Consider the following 22,172-nt stretch of genomic DNA (forward strand, 5'->3'; position numbering starts at 1 on the left):
GCTCCTCAAGATACCATTAACACATATAAGCACAGTTCAGCAAATGGTAATAACTGCATAGATTTGGACATTTCATTGTAACTCATGACATTTGTCATTTCTTAATGTTTAAAAAGTGCTCGAGAGTAACAAGGACAAGCCAGCTTTCTGTAACCCTGTGCTTCAGCAAATACCAATACTATCATTTCAGATTTGTTAAAGTTATAAAGTCTTAATGTTACCTTCTGTACCTTAAGTATAATTAAATAAATATAGTCAAAGCAAAGAAGTAAAGTTTAGATTTCAGTATTTCAGAAAGTTAACATTGATTCTGGTATAAAACAAAAACCATCCCTTAGTGACTATAGGAAATACACACCTGCCCCAAAAATGGCATTTCTTAAGTCGGATGTTACAATTTCCATACATACAAAAACTCTAATATTTGGTACAATCCTGAAGTGTCATGCTAAGGTCATGATGATTAAAAATTTTAAGCTAACAGGGGGAGAAAAAAAAGCCAAGGTAGCTTTATAGTAGCAATAGTTTTTTTTTTTTTTTTAATTTTAATACACTTTAGGAAACACTATACAAAGCTGAGCTTTCCCACTGTTTCTCAATGACAAAAACTGTTTTGATGCTAAGAGCAGTCAGCACCAGACTTGAAGAGTTAGGTACAACACAGACATTCTTCAAAATGAAGAGTCAGAATAGCAAGACAGGTAAATCAAGTTGAACAAATGACACTACTTGGGAAGTGCTTCCTCATTCTTGTTGAATCTCACTTTCATTAAATATCTTTTATACAACTTATTGTTAATATGCTTTAAACAAAACCTCCCTATAAGGAATTATTACTTGCAATAAGATATATTCAACAAGAATAGTTTTGATAAAAAATCCTCACGTAGTTCAACTGCAATATGTACTGGCCGAAGGAAAAAAAAGTAACAAAATGTATTTGTTTAAACATGTTTATTACAACAGATACAGGTCACATCTGACTAGCGTCGCTCTCCTTTCCCCTCCCACATCCATGTTCATTGGGCCGCTTCCTCATATTTGAGCTGTCAGTGTCCTTTCAGCACACCTGCCCAGCAGTACTTTTAAGTCCATTCTTACAGGGTGAAAATGGATTTCAATAATTTATACAAACATGGGTTATGCTCAATCACTGCAACTTCCAGCTACTGTACACAGGAATGAGAAGGTTATAGAAAAGTGCCACAGCAACAGTGCCCGAAGAAAGGAAGGGGGCACCTTTAAAAAAATGGATAAAATCAGGCCAAGGGACTTCAGAGGGAATGGAACATACAGGAAATGAAAACATTTCTTTGCAAAACAAATGGAGCAGCACTGCTCTGGATCAGGTGCAAGTGCTGTTCAGTTGTCTCATGATATTTGTACACTGCTCATAAGGTTCAACATCGTATCCTCAGACACAGATCACCTGGCGCTTGCACTGGATTTTTGGAAATGCAAGATTTCTGAATGATAAATTAACCCCCCAAATTTTTTCTTTTTTTTTTTTAAAAAAAAGCTAATTTTGCAGACAAGTTTTCATGTAAAAGGCTAGGTATTTAGCCACCTCAGCATTGATTAGTTTCAGATGTCTAAGCTCTGTTACACATGGCTTCCCATGGCTTCACTCTACAAAACATATTTACAACGTGAAGATACATCTACAAGAAATCTACATTTCAAGGGTTTTACAAATCAATCTTGTATCTTCCCCCTGAATTGACTCTCACAGACCCCGTCCCCATGTCATTTCATTTGCCCAGCTTAACGGTCCATGGTCTACTTAAATGCAGCTCAAAATGTTATGACTGGGCAACAGATTTACAGTTCCTCTATGAGATCATGTGCAATTATTCACATCTTCAAACCATGAAGGAATTCTGATTTTTTAGCTTTTCGAGTTCCTTAATTTGTTGTCTCAAAAATAGTATCCTGAAAAATAAAAGTAGATATTAAGATCTATATGTTACAAAAAAACTTTGTAAACATTAAATGAGTGTACTGAATAATAACATTTTAGTAGACAGTTAAAAGTATTTAACACACACATTAAAATACTGAAAAAGAAAGCTAGAAATTTTATTTTCTGGTAAATTTTCACTATTTACTTCAAATATAGAGAATGATTTGAAATGTATGTGTAGTGTAAGCATTAAAAAGTTAGGTAGTAAGTATGGGGTGCATCTATACCTCTTTTATTCTTCCTTATTGTTTCAAATGTACACCTAAGGAAAAAAATTTTTGCTGGGCAATGGTGGCATACACCATTAATCCCAGCACTTGGGAGGCAGAGGCAGGCGGATTTCTGAGTTTGAGGCCAGCCTGTGTCTACAGAGTGAGTTCCAGGACAGCCAGGGTTACACAGAGAAACCCTGTCTGGGGGGTAGGGGGAGGCCCGGTTAGAAACAAGAAACAATTTTTTTTTCTCCCAAACATATTTACTTTATTTTCTACGTGTGTGTGTGTGTGTGTGTGTGTGTGTGTGTGTGTGTGTTTCAGCATCTTCTCAGTACAGGTGTTTATTACAACTAGGACAGCTACTCTCACAGTCACAGATGCTTCTACTGGACCTGCTCCTTCCTATATATCTACAGACTCTGGACAGCAAGAAAATGGCCTACTCACCTGAGACTAGACCAACAACTCCATACCCATTTTCCTAGGTTCACCCCAAAGTCAGCAGGATGTAGCAAAGATCACCACAACCCTATTCCTGCTCCACCATTGATTCTAATTTTTTTCCTCTTTTAATTAAACCAAACCAGGGGAATACTGGTATCTGCCCCGCAGTTACCTGGCAACAGTCAGATGTGCCTGACTCACTACAAAAGAGGCTCTGCTCCTTGCCTCCACTTCCTCTGTCCTGTTGCCCCTCACCCCCCTCTGTCCCCATTCCCCTCCCCCACCTCTCCATATGCTAATGCTCATGGCCTGCCTTATTCTTTCCCTCTGCTACTCTCAACTCCCCTTTCCCATTCCCTGAATAAACTCTATACTGTAACACAGTATGGCTGGTCCCTCAGGGGGAAAGGATGCCTCAGCATGGGCCCCCAGAAGCACATCCTTCCCCCACACCTGACTGCACATCCAACAACCATATTCCTTCTTTCTTCTTATCATTTTATAAAAACACTTATAATATTCTTAAAATTAAATAGAGAGGCCAAAATTACTACAAAATAATTACTGCAGATGTAGATATATAAAGCTGATGCCAAATAAAATGTATCATTTCAAAATTGCTACTTAAGGTAATTTGAGTGTGACAAATTAGCCTAAGCCTCTTTCAGGGAGACATTCAATGAATATATCACAATATAGCACAAGAATACATACGATTAAATTATAACAATTAAAAATGTACCTAGAATCAGTCTTTAATCATTCTCCCATCTGTACTTTTAAAGTGGAACACCAACTGATTAACACACACACACACACTCACACAAACGCAAATACTTAAGAGATAAAACACAAATTACACAGTCATATATTCTCTCATCTAGAGTCTATTCTCTCATGTGGAATACAGTATTCACTGCCTGTACTGCCAATGAATTATGTACTGACTTGATACCTGACCAGGGAATTTTTTTTACAATTCTCTTATATATGTGTGCACACTGTCCCTGTTTACAGACACACCAGAAAAGGGCATCATATTCCATTACAGATGGTTGTGAGCCACCATGGGGTTGCTGGGAATTGAACTTAGGACCTATGGAAGAGTAGCTAATGCTTTTAACACTAAGGCTCCATCCCCCAGGGAAATGGTTTTAAGACACATTAACCAACTGAAAAAGTCAAATGCCTGACTATTAAGTCACAATGCTGTTTGAGTGGTAGAGCTAATTCCTAAGCAATCCTACAATCAAAGAATTCCAGCTGATATTTAAACGTAGTAAATATCACTAGGCTAACAAAATCTAGGAAAAAATTCAAGATTCCAAGTTAACTGAATAAATCACAACCCTATGCATATTGATAAATTGGAGACAACAATAATTATTTCCCCTGAATCATGATGTACATAGACAAGCTATAATATGTCACTAAGAAGTTTGCTCTCACCCAGATGTCCCTCAAGAGAGGAATGGATACAGAAAATATGGTACACAATGAATACTACTACTCAGCTATTAAAAACAATGAATTCATGAAATTCTTAGGCAAATGGATTGAATGGATAGAAAATATCATCCTGAGTGAGGTAATCCAATCAAAAAATAACACACATAGCATGCATTCATTGAATACCCAAGATACAATTCACAGACCACATGAGCCTCAAGAAGGAAGGCCAAAGAGTAGATACTTTGGTCCTTCTTAGAAGGGGAAACAAAACACCCAAGGGAGGAAACGCAGAGACAAAGCGTAGAGCAGAGACTGAGGGAAAGGCCATCCAGAGACTGCCCCACCTGGGGACCCATCCCATATACAGTTACCAAACCCAGACACTATTGTGGATGCCAACAAATGCCTGCTGACAGAAGCCTGATAACAGCAGTCTCCTAAAAGGCTCTGCCAGGGCCTGACAAATACAGAGGGGGATGCTCTCAGCCAACCATTTAACTGGGCACAAGGTCCCCAATAGAGGAGCTGGAGAACAATACCCAAGGAGCTGAAGGGTTTGTAGCTCCATAGGAGGAACAACAATATGAACCTACCAGTATCCCCAGAGATCCCAAACTAAACCACCAACCAAAGAGTACACAGGGGGGGGGGGGGGTGACGGACAACTTATGGCTCCAGCCACATGGGTAGCTAGCAGAGGATGAGAAGAGAGGCCCTTCCACCTGTGAAGGCTCATTGCCCCATTGTAGGGGAATGCCAGGTCAGGGAAGTGGGAGTGGATGGGTTAGTGAGCAGGGGGAGGGGGCATGGGATAGGGGTTTTTTTGGAGGGGATAACATTTGAAATGTAAATAAAGAAAATAGCTAATAAAAAAAAAAAGAAGAAGTTTGCTCTCAAAGCACATGTTTCAAATATACCTAAGCTATCTAATACCAGATAATATCATAAGCTCAAAGAAAGCTAAGATTACACAGATACACTCCATTTGGCTAGACAGTATAAAATCATCTTTATTTTCAAAGGATCTAATAATATAAACAGTAATCTAAAATTTTACTAAACCAATTTAATCACAAAATGTACATACAACTTAAATCAAGAGGGGCATTTCTAATTAGCTACCAGCAACATCTCATTTTTAAAGTAACATATCCTAGTGAAGAAGAGTTATAAACCAAGGAGTATAGTGTTATAAACTTAAGAAAAACCCCAACAAAGTGACTATAAATGAGAAACCAAGACACCGTAGCATGCCACAGGCCAACTAAATTATAAAAATATTGGTAGAACATGATATTACAAAGACCATAAATTGACTCTTCCAATTCCCACATCCAAAACCATGTGAACTTCACCATTCTGAAGTGGATAATCATGTGGTTCTTCCCACAGAACTTTCTGTTCACAGGCTTATCTAAAGTCATTTACTCACAAGCTGTCCCTTCCTTAAGGGTTAAAGACACCATCAAAGGTACCCTAATCAAACAACTGTCATATCAAATCACCTAGACCTTTTTTTTTTATGTTATTTTTAATCTCAAAAAACCCAGGAAATGAATTTCTGTGTTCTTTGCTGCATGGGTCCCTTCATGCCCCTCTCGTCCTGCCTCTCGCTACGATATAAAGCACCATCTTGTACAAGCTGTGCATGGTATCCCCACCTATTACTCATGCAGTCCCTTTCTTGAGTATCAGATTGGTCTGTGCAATATCGAAATGCTTGTAATAAAAAAAGCTATTCTTTTCCTAAATAATACACCTAACACAGATATGATGCTGGAAATTCCACATACAGATCCAGAAACATCCAACAGGACATTACCAAGTCACAAAGTGTATCCTTAAATGAATAAAAAGATAAGGTTGATTAATTTAAAAAGAAAACAACAAAAAATACTGTGGATCAGTAAGCTTTAGAAAGTATTTTCTTTCTAAAAAATTGACTAGCAAGTAAATAAGAATCATGCTAATTTTACTACTGTAACCCAAACTGCAAAAGCTATGAAGACAGCCAAAACTTGTGTAGGTAATGGTGAAGGCATTAAATTAAATGGTCTCCATTAACCAGTTATAAATATCTAGTGGGGGCAGGAAAAAAGCATTATACTCATTTCTAAAAAGACAATGTATGTCAGGGGCTAGAAAAAATGGGTCTGGTAAGAGAAGACTAACTGCACAAATACAAGAATCTGACTGTAGCCGGGCAGTGGTGGCAGAGGCAGGCAGATTTCTGAGTTTGAGGCCAGCCTGGTCTACAGAGTGAGTTCCAAGACAGCCAGGGCTTAAAAAAAAAAAAAAAAAAAAAATCTGATTTTGTATTCCCAGTACACGCATTAAAAAGCCAGGTATGACAATATATCCGTGATTCCAGTATTAGAGAGGCAGAGACAGGAGGATCTCGGGTTTGCTGGCCAAATCTGACTTCCTAAGGTCATTCAAAACCAAAAACTATATATAATATATATTAATATCATGTAGAAACACATATACAGAAACATACACACAAAGTGAAAAACTTACCTCTGCTCTCTCAAAGTTGCTTGAATTTCACATACTCGAACTAATGATCTCAAATTTTTTAACTCAGTACATATTTCTGACATGTGTACACTTCCCATATTATGGGCTTCTTCACGCAATCTTGATGCCTACAGTTAATGAATTGAAGCTCACATAAAATATGAACATACATGCAAAAGAATGTAAGTCAGAACTTACACTAAAAAGGCCATTCAGATAATCCCAGTGCTCTAGCAGATGAAGTGATTTAAGATACCAATTCAGAGCCACCTTGTTTACACACTAACTTTCAGAGCATCATTACACAAGAAACAAAGAGAAGTAAAAAAGTAGAAAAGAGCGGAGAGGAAGAGGAGACATGGTAAGAGAGAAACATACCTGTTTCTCCGCATGGTCTGCAGGCCAACCTTGCACATGTTTTATGAGATTATCATTGAAGTGCGCTGCTAGAGTTGGTGTTAAAGAGCACGCAGGCCTAGCAGATGCATTCTGCGGTACAACAGTTGCAGTCGATGCGTTACTACTACAAGTATGATTTGGACCAGGTGATGGACTTCTCTGGCTACTGCAAGACAAACAAGTGTATGTGGGCTTCTAGATGGCATAAAAAAGTTCTAGAAAACAGTGTGTGTAAATAAAAACTATCAAATAGAACTGCTGGTCCATGTATTACTGAACAGCCTTTGGAACATTAAGAGTTTTTACAGTTAACCTCAGAACATACACAAAGAGAAGGTCAAATTTTTATAGCCACAAATAAGGCACATGTGAATATTTCATTTTATAAACACCTAATTAGCAGCACATGTGTCTGTTCACTAGCAAAATATTCTTGAATCAAATCTATGAAATAACATCAGGAAAAACATAAGCACGTCACTGGAGAACTCTCAACAATTGATAAAATGAGATCAAAAAAAGAACACAATGAGATTAGTTGTCTTCCTTAAAATCTGAATACTTTGGGCCAGGGTTTGGGAAAGACATGGTAATGAAAACCAAAATCTCAGCCATCCAAGTTGATTTCCTACCTGCTTGACCAGACTTGGCTCTGAACGGATTTCAGTAATTCCCCACAACTAAATTTCTGAAAGGATTTTCATCATTGAAGATCATATAAAGTAATACTGCATCCTCTAAACATTATTTAACATAAGAATTTCCCAACACTGTTCTGAGCAATGGCAATGCTGCCGACTGTTGAAGGGATGATGTGGAATGAAGAAATTATCATTTCAACGTATAAATTCTGAAATACTTGTTCAGAAAGGAAGTATAAACAAATACCATTCAAAATGAACACAGAAAAGTACAAACACAATATAACCATAACAATATGAAAAGTGATCTGTATAAGGTCAGATTTAAAGACTTTAAGGATGTGTAACATCAATTTTGGACGTGAGGGTTTTTTCTTTTCTTCTACTTCATCAATACTCTCAAAATTTCTTTGAGTAGGTTAAAGAGAAAACACAGTGGCAAACATGATGCCATGTGCCTTTCTTGTTGTACAAGTAACCATATATCTATTCTAGTTACATCTTAAACAAGGCAGTCTTTGTAAACTGTGTGACCTGTTCAGTAAATTCTTCTGTGATGAAGTACCTGTGATCGGGTACATCGTGCTCAAACAACATAAGATGCCATATTAAAAATAAGTAGTAACACAGTCTCAACCAACTAACCTTAAGCGCTGAAGACTTCGTGGAGAGACAGGATCATGACCCTGCTGCTTGTCAGCAGTTACAGGCTGCTGTGTAGCCGAATGTGACACTGGTCCTTGCTTAACTACTGGAGTACTAACCTAAAATGTCAAAATCTGGTGAGACAGGCTTTTATCAAATGAGAAAATCAGATTACATTAATACTGGTAACTCAAAGTTATACATATATCCACATATCTACTTTATAAGCATAAAATTAGCAGTTTGCACAAAGTCAAAATTAAAGTTGCTCTGTGTGCACCTTTGCCCGTGTATGTGTGATCTAAGTATTAGATCCCTTGCACCAAGTTCTGGGTATCTATAAGTCATGGAAATTAAAAGCTGGGACCCAAACTTCCATCTTTATTCAGTAATTACTCTTTAACAATTTAGCCATGTCTCTGTCCCAAAAGGTAAGTTTTAGACCATTCTTTTTACAAAGCATCTTATAGTAAAAATCCTAAAAGCATATTATTAATGCCAGCAGCTTTCTAATACAGCATTTCTTTTTATGAATTCTATAAAAATACCCATTTCTGGTACACAGATACTCTGATTTCAAGCACATATCAACATATGTTCGCAAGTATGTATAGTGTATGTGTATTCTATTTGCGATATCATAGAAGCTACCCTATAGACAGATAAAACAAGAGGCCCATGACTGAAAATGGTGAATACACAAATGCACATACGCACACCCTAGACAACGACACACACACACACACACACACACACACACACACACACACATTCAGATGTCCTACACAAAAGAATGTAAAGTTTTAATAATTCTCTCAAAAAAGTTCTTAACTTTCTCATTAAAAACAAAAGACAAGCCCAAATACATTGCAATCTCTAAAGTTTACTTACTCATGGATAAAATCTTAATTTTAAAAAAAGTTGGAGACATGACTCAAATGGAGAAAGCCCCTGCTATACAAGAAAACTTAAGAGTGAATAGAACTCCCCAGAACTTATGTAAATGCCATACTAGCAGAACAGCCAACCTATAAAATCAGCACTCAAAGGACAGAGGCAGGACTCCCAGATTAAATTAGATAGCCTGCCTAGCCTTAATCAAAAACTCTTGCTTCTTGAAAAGACTCTGCCTCGATAAATAAGGTGATAAATAACTGAAGATGAGTCCCCACATGTACTCGCCAGCATACATACATAAACCTATTAAAACACCGCCCCCAACTGTGCACACACACAAATACTCACCAACAAAAACAAAATCAGAGTGAATAGTGGTCATTATTAGATACATGACAGGGGCAAAAGCTATTGTACCATTAGTAAAATCCAGTCATATTTCAGTTATATTTCACACTGAGTACTAAGTAGGAATTTATAGGTTTTCCTTACCTAAACATAGCCATTCATCCCTACTACTTCAAAAACTAGATTTACATAAAAATTTTATTAAGTGAAACAAAAAGAATGTGATTCTCTAACAAAAATTTTAAAATGTCATATTCTTACTAGAGACGCTGGTTCAGTTTTAAAATGAAATCATAGGAATAAAAAGTTGCAAGTCACCAATCAAAAAACCAATAAGGAATAAATCATGAAGTACACAAAAGACGTTGAGATTCAACTCACCCCTGCTGCCCCATCTAATGTCAGCCATCTGCCCTTAATTCCACCACTACCTCATTCTCAAAGGGCATTTCCTGGGCCTATAGATTCGAAAATCCTATCATTTGTAAACATTAGTCAATTCTATAATTAGTACAATGACATACCTTTGGCTGTGATGAAACAGGTGGAGTACTAATCAAAGGTTTAAGAGGGACTGTGTTAGTCTGAGGTGTGCTTATTCTTGGAGACACATAGGATCTTGGGGATGAAGCATCAGACGTCAGAGACATTGGAGACTGATTAGATGGCTGGGCTGCAACAGAATGGTGTAATCAATTTCAAATGACCCCCAAAATTTCATGTATGCAGTGAGGTTTGCTATGTTACTCCATACACTGCAAAGTATACACAGATGAATCTATCAGAAACCGATGTCCTTACTGAACAAACAAAGCTTCCATTACGGCTTCTGCTCACACTGGAAAACTAAGCCCATACCTAGTCTCACACAGTAGCCTCCTGAGCATCCGTAGTTCATATTACTCTCTATATAAGCATAGGAACTGTCTATCAGGCTAGCCAAAGAGTTATGAATGTTTACCATTAAACTTCTACTCCTCACTATGCTGTGTCTGCTTTCTTTGTGGACTCTCTGACAGAGACCCTTATACTGCAGCATCTCCCCTTTTGCATACATTTGAGAAGAGATACAATTAATTCAAATGCATACTTCTGCATATTTCTGCTTCCTCTACTCAAAAAGTTTCCAACAACAATCCAAAGAAAATTTTCACTTCAAGTATGTGCGGTGTTTCAAAAAGACTGAGGGTAGATAGTTTGTTTTTTGCTTTCAGTAAAATTTATCAATACATTTATATTTTGATTAAAATATATGATTAGATGAATACCAAAGTCTGCAGTGAAGGAAATAAACAGACATGAGAACACAAAAATATTGAAAGGCAAACAAAATTTCAAAAAAAAGGGAAAGGCAATCTTTCAAGCAACCCAAGAGGAAAAACTACCTTGTGTAGAAAGCTGGGCAGCTTGAGAAATCAGCGAGGTGATGTTGAAAGCAGATGGTCCAGCAGTAAGAAACTTGTGGATGATAGACTGCAGGGAAGCTTGTGTTACAGCTGCTGTAAGAACTTTAAACATTCAAAGTCCAATCAAAACAAAGAAAATCATCTTACATTACTAACTTAAACTCATAGCTAACAAATAGTAACAGTAAAAATACAAACTGGTTTCATAAAATTTTTAAAATGAAAGCTTGGCAAACACAATAAGTCAATAGGCACAAAGACTGGAAATGGGACTGGAGAAATAACTGGATAAAGAGCATTATTGTTGCTTACTCTTCCAGATGATCCAACTCAGGTTCAATTCCGAGCACCCACAGAGGAGTAACTCTAGGATTTGACCCCTCACATAGAAAAACATGCAGGCAAAACACAAATGCCGATAAAAATCAATTTCGTAATTTTTAAAAAATAAAAACTTGAAAGGGTCAGAGGAAGAGAACGGGCTAACAATAAAGGTAAGTTGATAATCTCAACTCTAAAACTGCTAAGACATGTTAAGAGCAACAGGAGCTGAGCTGCCAGTGGTGGCACACACCTATAATCCCAGCAATGTGGGAGACAGGCGGATTTCTGAGTTCGAGGCCAGCCTGGTCTAGAGAGTGAGTTCCAGGATAGCCAGGGCTATACAGAGAAACCCTGTCTCGAAAAAACCAAATCCAAAAAACAAAAACAAAAACAAACAAACAAAAAGAGCAGCTGGAACCTATGCATGTTATTCCTTACTGCTTGATTAGCAAGAAAAGGATGCTATTTCACATGACTATTTATAACAAGCTGACCAATAAAGCCTGTATACCAATACAATACTCACCATGTCTTAAAAAGGTATACCAAAAACAGCTGGCATTTAGGAATACCTTATATTTTTGATGCCTAAGAATGTTTTTTACAGCTGGCTTTATATAATTTCAGACTGTTTATACAAAATATTTAGCCAAAAACAAAAACTAAAAGAATTACAGTTATCTTAAAGAATAAGATAAATACACTGAAGTTGAGAGTAACAAGAAAATCAAGCAGTTTGAGAAGGTTCTAACTTTTGGATAATTAAAAACCAATTAATACCTTCTATTATGAGAAAATGCATAGAGAGACTTAACATTTGAACTATAGTGGCTTCAAATTAAAACCAAATCCATTTTTGCTCGGGCTTCTATGAGGTGTTGGTTTAAATACATTAGAAATGGGGCGGGGGGAATCAAATTCATATGATTACACAGACAAAACAGACAAACACACTACTAAAAACAAACAAAAAAATTACTAGAGATATTTCTAAGATCTTCATATTAACAGTCTTGAAAACATCTACAAACACTACTAACTCAATTATATAACCAAGTACATTGGAGGTGGAGATACTAAAGCAGAAAATTGTAACATAAATTTGCAAAGAAAACTAAGAGTCATTTCTTGAGTTGAGAATTTTAGAAATAATTTTACATAATGCAGATAATAATGTTAAAAACTGTAAGTATGGGTATTTACCTTCATTTATTTTGGATATGTCCACATTAGAATTATTAAGCTGTAGCGTGGCTTGCAAAGCAGGAAGCAACTGTCTAAAAAGATTTGGGTCCTGGAGTAATGGAGGTATTGTTGATTGTGGAACGGGAGAAACAGGTACTGCTGAAGCAGATGCTGGAGGTGCAGATGTAGGGTTCAGGCCAGGGGCTGAAGATGTGGAAGGAGTTGTGCAAGAATGTGATACTGATTTGTCTCCTGGAGCAGACTCTAAATGAAAGGAAGAGAAGGGTCATATTAAAAAAAAAAAAAAAAAGATAGATAGATAGATAGATAGATAGATAGATAGATAGATAGATAGATAGAGATACAGACGAAGGAAGGAAGGAAGGAAGGAAGGAAGGAAGGAAGGAAGGAAGGAAGGAAGGAAGGAAGGAAGGAAGGAAGTTTCAACATCAGAAACTAAGCCAACTATATCACAGCAATTATCTTCTGTGTGCTACACTTAAACTATATTTGAACCTCAGCAAATATGTCTGTCTGTAATATACCGAAGTAGATAATCTTATAGCCCTATTTATCAGTGAGAAGATAGAGCATGAAAGATTCTAGTTGCTTAACTTTAAAAAGCTTAAAAATGATCTTCATGTATGATTTGAAAATCATACTGCTTTTATACCAAACATACACACAAGATGTTAATTGAAGATAACAAGGCTACAAAAGTACTTAGGACTACAGTAACAACCAGCAATGACGTTAAAAGACAGGTATCAGGTAGGTACTATACCATACATAACCAAAACAAACTTACATAAAAAACCATAATGAATGACAAGATTCACAATATATTTTATGGAGGTTAGGATTTAAAATTTTTCAATGAATATTAATATCTATAAACAAGTTCTTTAATTAAATAGTAAAAATAAAGGAGAACCCATTTTCTAGTATCTGGTAATAAACGATATTTGACTAGGCATGGAAAGCTCCAAGTTCTTCTTTTTCAATGCACCTGAACACAAAGCATCAATAGTGTAATCTTTATTGTATTTGACAAACTGGAAATATAAATCCTCAAGACTTTTATCAACTTCTGATGAAAGAGAACACACCAGCAAGCCATACCCTGCCAGATTAATAACAACCCAATTTAACTTGTATGACTGTGTCTTTAGTTATGAGAGCTGGATGGGACTGTAAATAACACGTCTCCAAGGCCTGTGGGCTGCAATAGTGAGACACTGTCACATAGTAATAGTACACCGCTAGATTTTATTAAACAGAGAGAAAAATGCCAACTTAGAAAAAAAATGAACTTAACATATAACACAATTTAAGTCAAACAATATACTAGATTCATACAGATTAAAGAGAAGCATTTATTTAACATTTATGAAGGAGACTAAAGTCACACTGAATACAGCTCATGTCATCTAGAACTTCCTTGACGACTGTCACAGAGACTGTGACACAGACACACACACACTCGCATTCATTTACATATGAGCACACATACACATCCAATCATAACTAAGCACTATTACTTTAGCTCAAAACTGGTAATAACTCAAGCTTACCAACAAGAAGGAAAGAGCAAGTGTTCCTTTTGTGATATCTAGTTCAACTCACGAAACATTAACCATGTAAAGGATTTAAGAAATATGGGCACTTAGATAACATCAGATTAGACAGTTCAAAATGTTCAGTTTTCCTACCCTACTAACACTGACATAAAAAGTCTATCAACATTTGCTAAAGCATCACTTTCTCTCTACATTCACTTGTAAGAATCATATACATGTTATGACTAATAAGGCTGCAAAAATGAAGCCAAGAGTTCAAGTGTAAGATTCAAGAGTGCTGCATGAGAATTACACTGTTAATTAATGTGAGCATAAACATCTAGACTTAATTCTAGAATCTAAAAAGGAAACCTTCATGGCCCCAAAGAGCCAAGTACAGTCTTTTTTCACAGTATCACTTCCATGGAGAAATATAGGAATGACATCTTTCTAATGTACAGGTTCTAAAACTATTATAAATACATTTCATGGACATGCTAATGAACTTATCAGCTCAGATGTTCTAAAGAATCTTTCAAACTTTGAGACTAGAAGACTAACTATCACTTCTAAGCACTGATGCTTTGGGTCCTTAGACAAAGGAAAGAAACATTATTGAAAATAATTCTCTTCAGGAAAATATGTTGTTACAAATTTGGTTTATACCTTAAACTAAATTGTAATTTTTAATTTTCTTTATATCCCATGCCTTAAAGACATTTTTCTTTACCTTTCTTCAGAAAGACGAAGGTGCTATTTTATTTACTGTATAAATTATTAAATCAGTACTTGTATTCTTATGGTATTACCCTCTCCTTTGTTAGATTGCCAACGATTAGGCAGGGTAATGTTTTTGAAGACACAGAAAGTTCAGTTTTGTTTCATGCTACTTTATCTAATCAAGAGGTTTGAAATATAAAATCACCAAATAACTGAAAAATCAACAAAATGACAGTAGTAATTATCACAGTAAAGATTATAAAATGGAGAAATGGAGTATAAATCACTACTAGAGAATATCCTTAAAGCTATGGAAAGCTTTAACTTCTAAATTTAATATCATTATTTACTAAAAAAAGATGTATATAGTTTGGTGAGACAAAACAATGTGTCTGGAAGATCAGTTGTTCCCACTTAAAATTTATGGTTTCCTTGGGCAAGTGTCGTCTTTCTCTCTCTTTTTTATTTTTTAAAGATTTAATTATTATTATATGTACGTACACTGTAACTGTCTTTAGACACACCAGAAAAGGGCATCAGATCTCATTATGGATGGTTGTGAGCGACCATGTGGTTGTTGGGATTTGAACTCAGGACCTTCCGGAGAGCAGTCAGTGTTCTTAACAGCTGAGCCATCTCACCAGCCCAAGTGTCATCTATTAAGGCTTGAACTCTCTATTCTGATTTGGGTATAAGTAAGTATACATTCCAATACTCAGGAGTCGGGGTAGATGTAGCTAAGTCTGCAAGCAGCCTGGGTGACACAGTAAGTTCCAGGCCAGTCAAAGTGACAAAGAGAGTGATTCCACAAAATGCAAAACAGTGTTTGCTCTGAATGCTAGTTCTTGAATCACCTTAATTATGTAATATGTACTGAAATACATAGCAGGGAACAACACTACATTTTTTAAGCTATATGTCCAAAAGAGAGATACCAACTCACCTTCCTTTATGCTTTTACTTATAAATTGTTGATTTATACTCTTCCAACTTTTGCCAGAAGAGAAAAGAACTTGTAGTACATTCTGTTCCTAGTTATTCCAAGCTATCCAACACTGGTCAACATATAATTCTGATCCACACTCTTCTGGTTTGACAAATAACTCCCTACTGGTACATGGTAAGATTTTAAGGCTCAGGTAATAATACTACTAACCAATTTCCTGTGGTGTTCTAATAAGGTAGCACACAGAACTCAAGTGTTTGTTTCTTGACCAACATTATTATATAACAGAACAACAACATGGTGCAACAGTAATGGCTATTATGTGCAGATACAGGCGTATGTTATGTGTGCGCACAGAGACATGTATAGGTATACACACTTTTTTCTACACATGTATATAAACATACATGAATGTTTACAATTATTACTTTAATTAAACTGAAAAAATCTGATTGTTATTTGCCAACTTGTTTTTCTCCTTTTTTCATCTGTCACAGAGTCTTAGTAAATGTCTAGCACTGTAAAATTCATCTAGTTGTAGAGCAGCAAACATTTCTGGTATATTCCTTGCTCCCATTATGAGCAATTATTTTCTAATATTCTTTTTACAAGGTTTCTGTTACATTTTTCAAATGCCACCAAAAATGTACAAGATAAGCATTTTTTCTGAAACTTTGCAAACATTTTTAAGTTGATCAAATATAAACTAATTGCAAATAACATTTACTTTACCATATTGACTAAGATATATTCAAGAATTGTCTATCTCAACCAATCTCTCAATTTTTATGAAAATACTTAGGATCCTTAAAAGAATTTTTAAAACAAGGAGCATAAGACTGAGGAAGGTCCACTTTAGTTAATGTATTCTTTATGTCAGCAACAAAAGGGCATTACTGCCTAAACACATAGCAAATCTAAGGCTCATTCGTTTGTGTTTGGGGATAACATAAAACAGAATAAGGAATTTTACACTAAGTACCTGATTCACCCAGCATATCAATGAATGACTATATGTTCCATTTCTGAACTGGATTGTTAGCTATTAGACTTAGTTGTGTTAAGAGCTCACTGAACAGGTCTGCTTTTACAGCTGTTTTGTGTTAGCAAAACAACATAAAATACATCATACCTTTACTTACTAGATGAAAAACTTGTAAACTTACATCTAGGGCTTAACATGGGCTTACTTGACCATAGCAAGGGCTCACTATGGGTGTGTATCCATTGTTTGTTTTATGATTTCTCAACTCTAGGAAGGACTTTACAACTAAATGGAACATGAAAGCAATTAAGATTAAAATGTATTTCTGATATAGCTATCACTTCTTCCTATGTTTGTATTTTAAGACAAGATAGCAAAGAAGTATTCAATCTCACCTAAACACACACACACACACTCTGTAGGACAAGCAGACCCCTTTGTTTCACACTCACACCAGTATAATTTCCTGAAATACTGATGAGGTTCACCTTTCCCTACACTTCTGTCCTGAGAGAAACACAAATGGCTTTTCCTCAAATTATATGACAACATTAAATAGATCTATACCTATTGTGAGATCCTTAAATTTTATGTACAACACATACATTCCTCTCTTATTATAAGTACATTTTAAAACCATGGCCAATGAAGGTATTTCTCCAACTCAAAACATATCACCATTACTCCAGGCACCCTGTTCCACCATGTAAAACAAACCACAAATGTCTTACTGTTTGTCAAGGCCCAGAGACAGAGCATCACTAAGAGCACACAACCAAAGACCCTGCTCATCCATCACTTAATATAGCACACTACCACAGACCAACAGATTAACCTGATGTGAAGCAGCAGTTCTAACATAGATGTAATTGGGATTATTTTCATATTGAATTATGAAGTCCTTATACATGAGGACTTTTCATGCTGTTTATGTTGGTCTACCACCCCAAGCAGCTGTTGTCACAATGTAACTTTGTGAGCATGCTAAAGTTATTACCTATGGTGTATGGAGGAAATTTGTGTTGCAATGTTTACTTCCAGTTCTCAGATCTGAGGTTTAATTAGAAGTGAGGGATGATTCCTTTTATTTTCTGCCACACACCTTAGCTTTCTAATATACAAGCTGAAGACAGAAATTCTTGAACTACAAAGATAATATCCACAAAAAGTAAGAAATAATTTTAAGAAAACGGGAATGCATTGTGCTATCTGAATTTAACATGTTATTTAAAACAACTAAGCATTACAAACTAAGTAAAAACTAGGTTTCGGTGTCTAAGCAAAATAAATGAGAAGGAAAAAACAAACAAACAAACCCGAAAACGTTGAGTTCTGAGAATTGTAAACTAAAAGAAAACCTAAACTACTAATTTTAGACTAAGCCTACCTAATAACACTCTGAAAATCTGAAAAAGAATGAGTTAAGAGTCTTATTTGAGCCAAAGGAAAGACTATTTTACAACTACAGTTCAACATGCAGCGTGTAGCAGTAACAGCATACCTTTTCTCTCTGTTTTCTGTGCAGGGAGAGAAGCTGTGGGTGTAGGCAGTTTTGATAAAGTAGATGCTCCATTAGCATCAAATGATTTCTTTGGCTGGTGATCAGACTGAAGCGTAAATGGACTAGAAGGAACAGTGCTTGGGGTAGCGGTTGGATGAACCACTGGTTTGATGGGGTGCTGTACTGGCGTAGAGCTACTGTGAGTCTCTGCTCTTGGCAGTCTGTAGTCTTTGTCATTGTGTCTGCTTGTTTGAGACAAAATATTCTGTGGGAGCAAACTACTGGCATCGCTGGAATGCTTGTCTTCCACTGTGGTTCACAGTTCCCAAAAGAGATGTTGGAATGACAGAAGGGGGAAGAAAAACAAATGCTGTTAGAATCCTATATCACGAACATCAGCTAATTGAACAATACACCTCAACTTATTTTCCTTTCCATAAAACTGCAAGCCCAGTTAGTGGCTGCAATGTTAACACTGGCATACAGCAATACAGCAAAAGTTTTAAGAACTATAGATATTAATCTATATTCAGATTCTAGTCTGACATTTTACTAAAAAAATGTTTCTAAAAATAAAAAGGCAAACTTTTTTTTTCTTTTAAAATATCGATCACAGGGTCAAATAATTATCCAGTAGTTTAATTACAAAGGACCACTGGCTTCATTATTTCCAGATTTTTGAATACCTAGGCAGCTAGCTTATGTGGGCTCTAAAGTGTTTTATTATAAGTCTTTCAATGGTACACGATGGTTTAACATATAATATACTGAATTGTACAACACAAACAAAACCAAGAAAAAATTTTAAATAATGCTGACAAAAGTAACAATCACATTTCACATGTTATTCTGAAAAGAAAAATCCAAGATATGTATGCAGGCATAATCAGAAAAAAAAAACAAACAAACGTGCTTATTGCCAGAATAACTGACAATAAACACCAGCAATTAAGCTCAGAAAGGGTACAGGAAATAGCAAAAACTCTGCCAACAGTTTAAATACTAGTACTTTGCTTCTACAAAGTAATACAAAAGGAGGAAATTTTTAAACAATTATGTGGACAAAGATCATTTCATTAAAAAAAAAACTATTATTCCAAAGTAATATCTAAGAAAAGAGAAACCATAGATTAAAAGATTAAAAGGATGTGCCCTTTGATCATGGTAGTTTTATAAAGAATGTCAATCAGTGAATATGCATGTATTTCCCACTCTATAGCTCTTCTGACTAAGAAAAAGAAAGTAAAAAAAGAACAGACACTTCTATGAGTCAATTTTCACCTTGGCACTATACAACTACAACAGTACTTTTAAAACAGTGGCTTACCACCAAAAAGTCCTCAACTGTATCTAAAGAAACTCTCTAAATGTCTAATATGTTATACATTGAACCAATATTGAAAGCAGATTCAACTGTGACAGTGGTATCCAAAATCCTGTATAGATACATATATATAGTTCCATCTTGTATGGGCACTATTTGAATCTTATTCTAGTTTCTTGATACAGTTTGTATCACTAGTGTAGAATACTAGTTTCTCTTCATTTGTAAGAAGATGCTACTCTACCTGAAACATCAGGAATAACACCATGCCTAACAACACAACACCACTTAATTACCTACAATTTTTATTTCATTAACCAAGAAAATAATTCTTTAGTTGTATATGGCTAAAGCAAAACAGTAAAAGTCAAAGTGTTCAGAAGACAACATAAAATGATGCTTCAAATACCTGTTAAGTCAAAAGGGCAGAAGATTATAGCAACTGGGGAAGATGGAGCTGCAACTGATTCCTACCATCATTACACAGAGGAAATTTATGAAAGTGCCTCTATCTGCACCACTGCTCCCCACTCATTTCAACACCATTGTGGGAGGTGTTTGGCTAATTTAGCATTGAAAATACAGGACAGTCTCTCTAGCGAGGAATTGCCTGATCCAAACTGTCACTAGTGCTATAAGAAATCCAAGGGGAGGGTTCTATGAGCTTAGAAGAATCATACTATTAAGTCTAGAAAAAATATAATCAAGATGTATCTTTAACACCAAAAGAAAAATTGCAAGCATACATTTCTGAGATTCAGATTATTATAACATTTTTTTCTTCTTTTTGTTGTTTTTGTTTTTTTCGAGACATGGTTTCTCTGTATAGCCTTGGCTGTCCTGGAAGTCACTCTGTAGACCAGGCTGGGCTCGAACTCAGAAAGCCGCCTGCCTCTGCCTCCTAGAGTGCTGGGATTACAGGCGTACTGTAACATTTCTCTTCATTTGTAATAATCTTCCAACTTTTTCCATTTCTTGAACACACTTGAACCATTATTCCACCCAAATTGCCCATAAACACCTAACAGTTTTGACAATGTCAAATAATTAAATGGGACACTGATTGTATTACTACAGCACTTTATATGACTTAGTGTAGAAATTCGACATAAAAACTAAGGTCATGGCCTAGAGAGATGGCTCACTGGTTAAGAGCACTGACAGCTTTTCTAAAGGTCATGAGTTCCAATCCCAGCAACCACCTGGTGGCTTCTCAACCATCTGTAATAAGATCTGACACCCTCTTGTGGAGTATCTGGACAAAGCTAAAATATACTTATAGTAAATAGAATAAATCTTAAAAAAAAAAAAAAAAACCAAACTAAAATCTTTCAACCATTACATAAAACTTTAAAAATAAGAAAAAATAAACATACAATTATCACTTCAGCCACAAATATGCTGACTAACCATTTATGCATATAGGAATTTAGTTTCATTAAGAGACAGATATGTAAACTAGCTGAAAAATCGACCCAATACTCACACAGCAGAATACTTATGGATGGTAAAATGAAACAGAATGGTGCAGACAATAATTTAACAGATATAGAATCAAAATAAAAGCAGATCCAAGAAATACTACTGAACAAGTAGGCTAAAACAATAAATCTCATTTTTGGTTTTAAACAGGTCTGATTTCTACACACACACACACACACACACACACACACACACACACACACACACACAGAGAGAGTGAACAAAGCATATACATCAAAATATTCCTGGGCATGAGATTAAAAGTCTAACATTCTAACTTTTATATATATCTGCCTGTTTGCCTCCCTAATGCAATAATTAAAGGAGTACACAACCACATTAGGCTTTTCTAACTCTTAAAATAATGAACATTTAGACTTTGAATATTTGCCAACATATGAAAACATTCAAAACTCTCCTCATCTCTTGTTCAGAATTAGGTCTCTTAAGTGTTTACCTTTATAAACTCTTAACCTTAGAGAAGAATGACTTTAAAAGGTGGTTTGTATAGAAAAAGTTAGAAAACAAAAAAATATAAACAACCATGAATCCAGCTACAGACCTATGGACTCATTATTTGTACATATATGAATTCAGTTAAGGAACAGATAGAAGTCAGACTGAAATTAATGAAAGCCACCCAATATTCCTGGAAACCAAGACTTCCCTCTCTGGGAACTACTAGTGAGAACCACCTGGTCCGGCTTAGCACTATCTAATTCTAGGATCTAGTTCACAAGCACAACAGCTTTCATTGTTTCTTTTCAGGCACACATGTCACTTTTCCATGCTTCTTGCCCACCAACTGCACTAGCAACAATATGCTATTTAATTTCTTCAAAATAAAAACCTTGGCTTTTTTTTGTTTGGTCAAAGTTACCTGAGACAAGGGGCAACGCAGGACTAAACCTCTACATCTTATGCCTCAAAAAATAATTATATAATTCCCTAACTAAATACTTAATATTTAACAAATCAGTCACTAAAAACCAAAAATAATTTTACTCATATTCTGAAGATTTAATGTTGCCGTGTTACAAGTTCACACTAAATAAATTTGCCATTAAAAAAATAACCCTTACCGAGAATCAATTACCCACATAAATAGATAAATCTAGCTAAAACATAATCTCAGTTTACCATTCAGATCAAGAGTCCCTTAAACAAGAGTTGAAAAATAGTTTCTAAAAGATTTAAATGGTTCTGCAAAGCCTCA

At 35.7% G+C, this 22,172-nt stretch overlaps 1 protein-coding gene across 8 annotated transcripts in view; it reads right to left on the reverse strand.

The window, feature by feature from the left end:
• Positions 1-939: 939 nt before the first annotated feature.
• Positions 940-22,172, reverse strand: part of Wac (WW domain containing adaptor with coiled-coil) — a 54,763-nt gene continuing 33,530 nt past the window's right edge. For 4 of the 8 annotated variants that reach the window (XM_052157729.1, XM_052157727.1, XM_052157734.1 and 1 more), the window contains exons 7-14: positions 18,151-18,459; positions 12,458-12,703; positions 10,910-11,032; positions 10,049-10,197; positions 8,280-8,398; positions 6,973-7,159; positions 6,595-6,722; positions 940-1,932 (exon numbers count right to left, since the gene is read on the reverse strand). In XM_052157729.1, the coding sequence (XP_052013689.1) occupies positions 1,863-1,932; positions 6,595-6,722; positions 6,973-7,159; positions 8,280-8,398; positions 10,049-10,197; positions 10,910-11,032; positions 12,458-12,703; positions 18,151-18,459 (1,331 nt within the window). In that variant the 3' untranslated portion in view covers positions 940-1,862. The remainder of the gene's footprint in view (positions 1,933-6,594; positions 6,723-6,972; positions 7,160-8,279; positions 8,399-10,048; positions 10,198-10,909; positions 11,033-12,457; positions 12,704-18,150; positions 18,460-22,172) is intronic. The other 4 variants (XM_052157733.1, XM_052157732.1, XM_052157731.1 and 1 more) reach the window with 2 other exon arrangements.

The sequence above is a fragment of the Apodemus sylvaticus genome, chromosome 14, assembly GCF_947179515.1.
Source record: "Apodemus sylvaticus chromosome 14, mApoSyl1.1, whole genome shotgun sequence".
NCBI classification, from domain to species: domain Eukaryota; kingdom Metazoa; phylum Chordata; class Mammalia; order Rodentia; family Muridae; genus Apodemus; species Apodemus sylvaticus.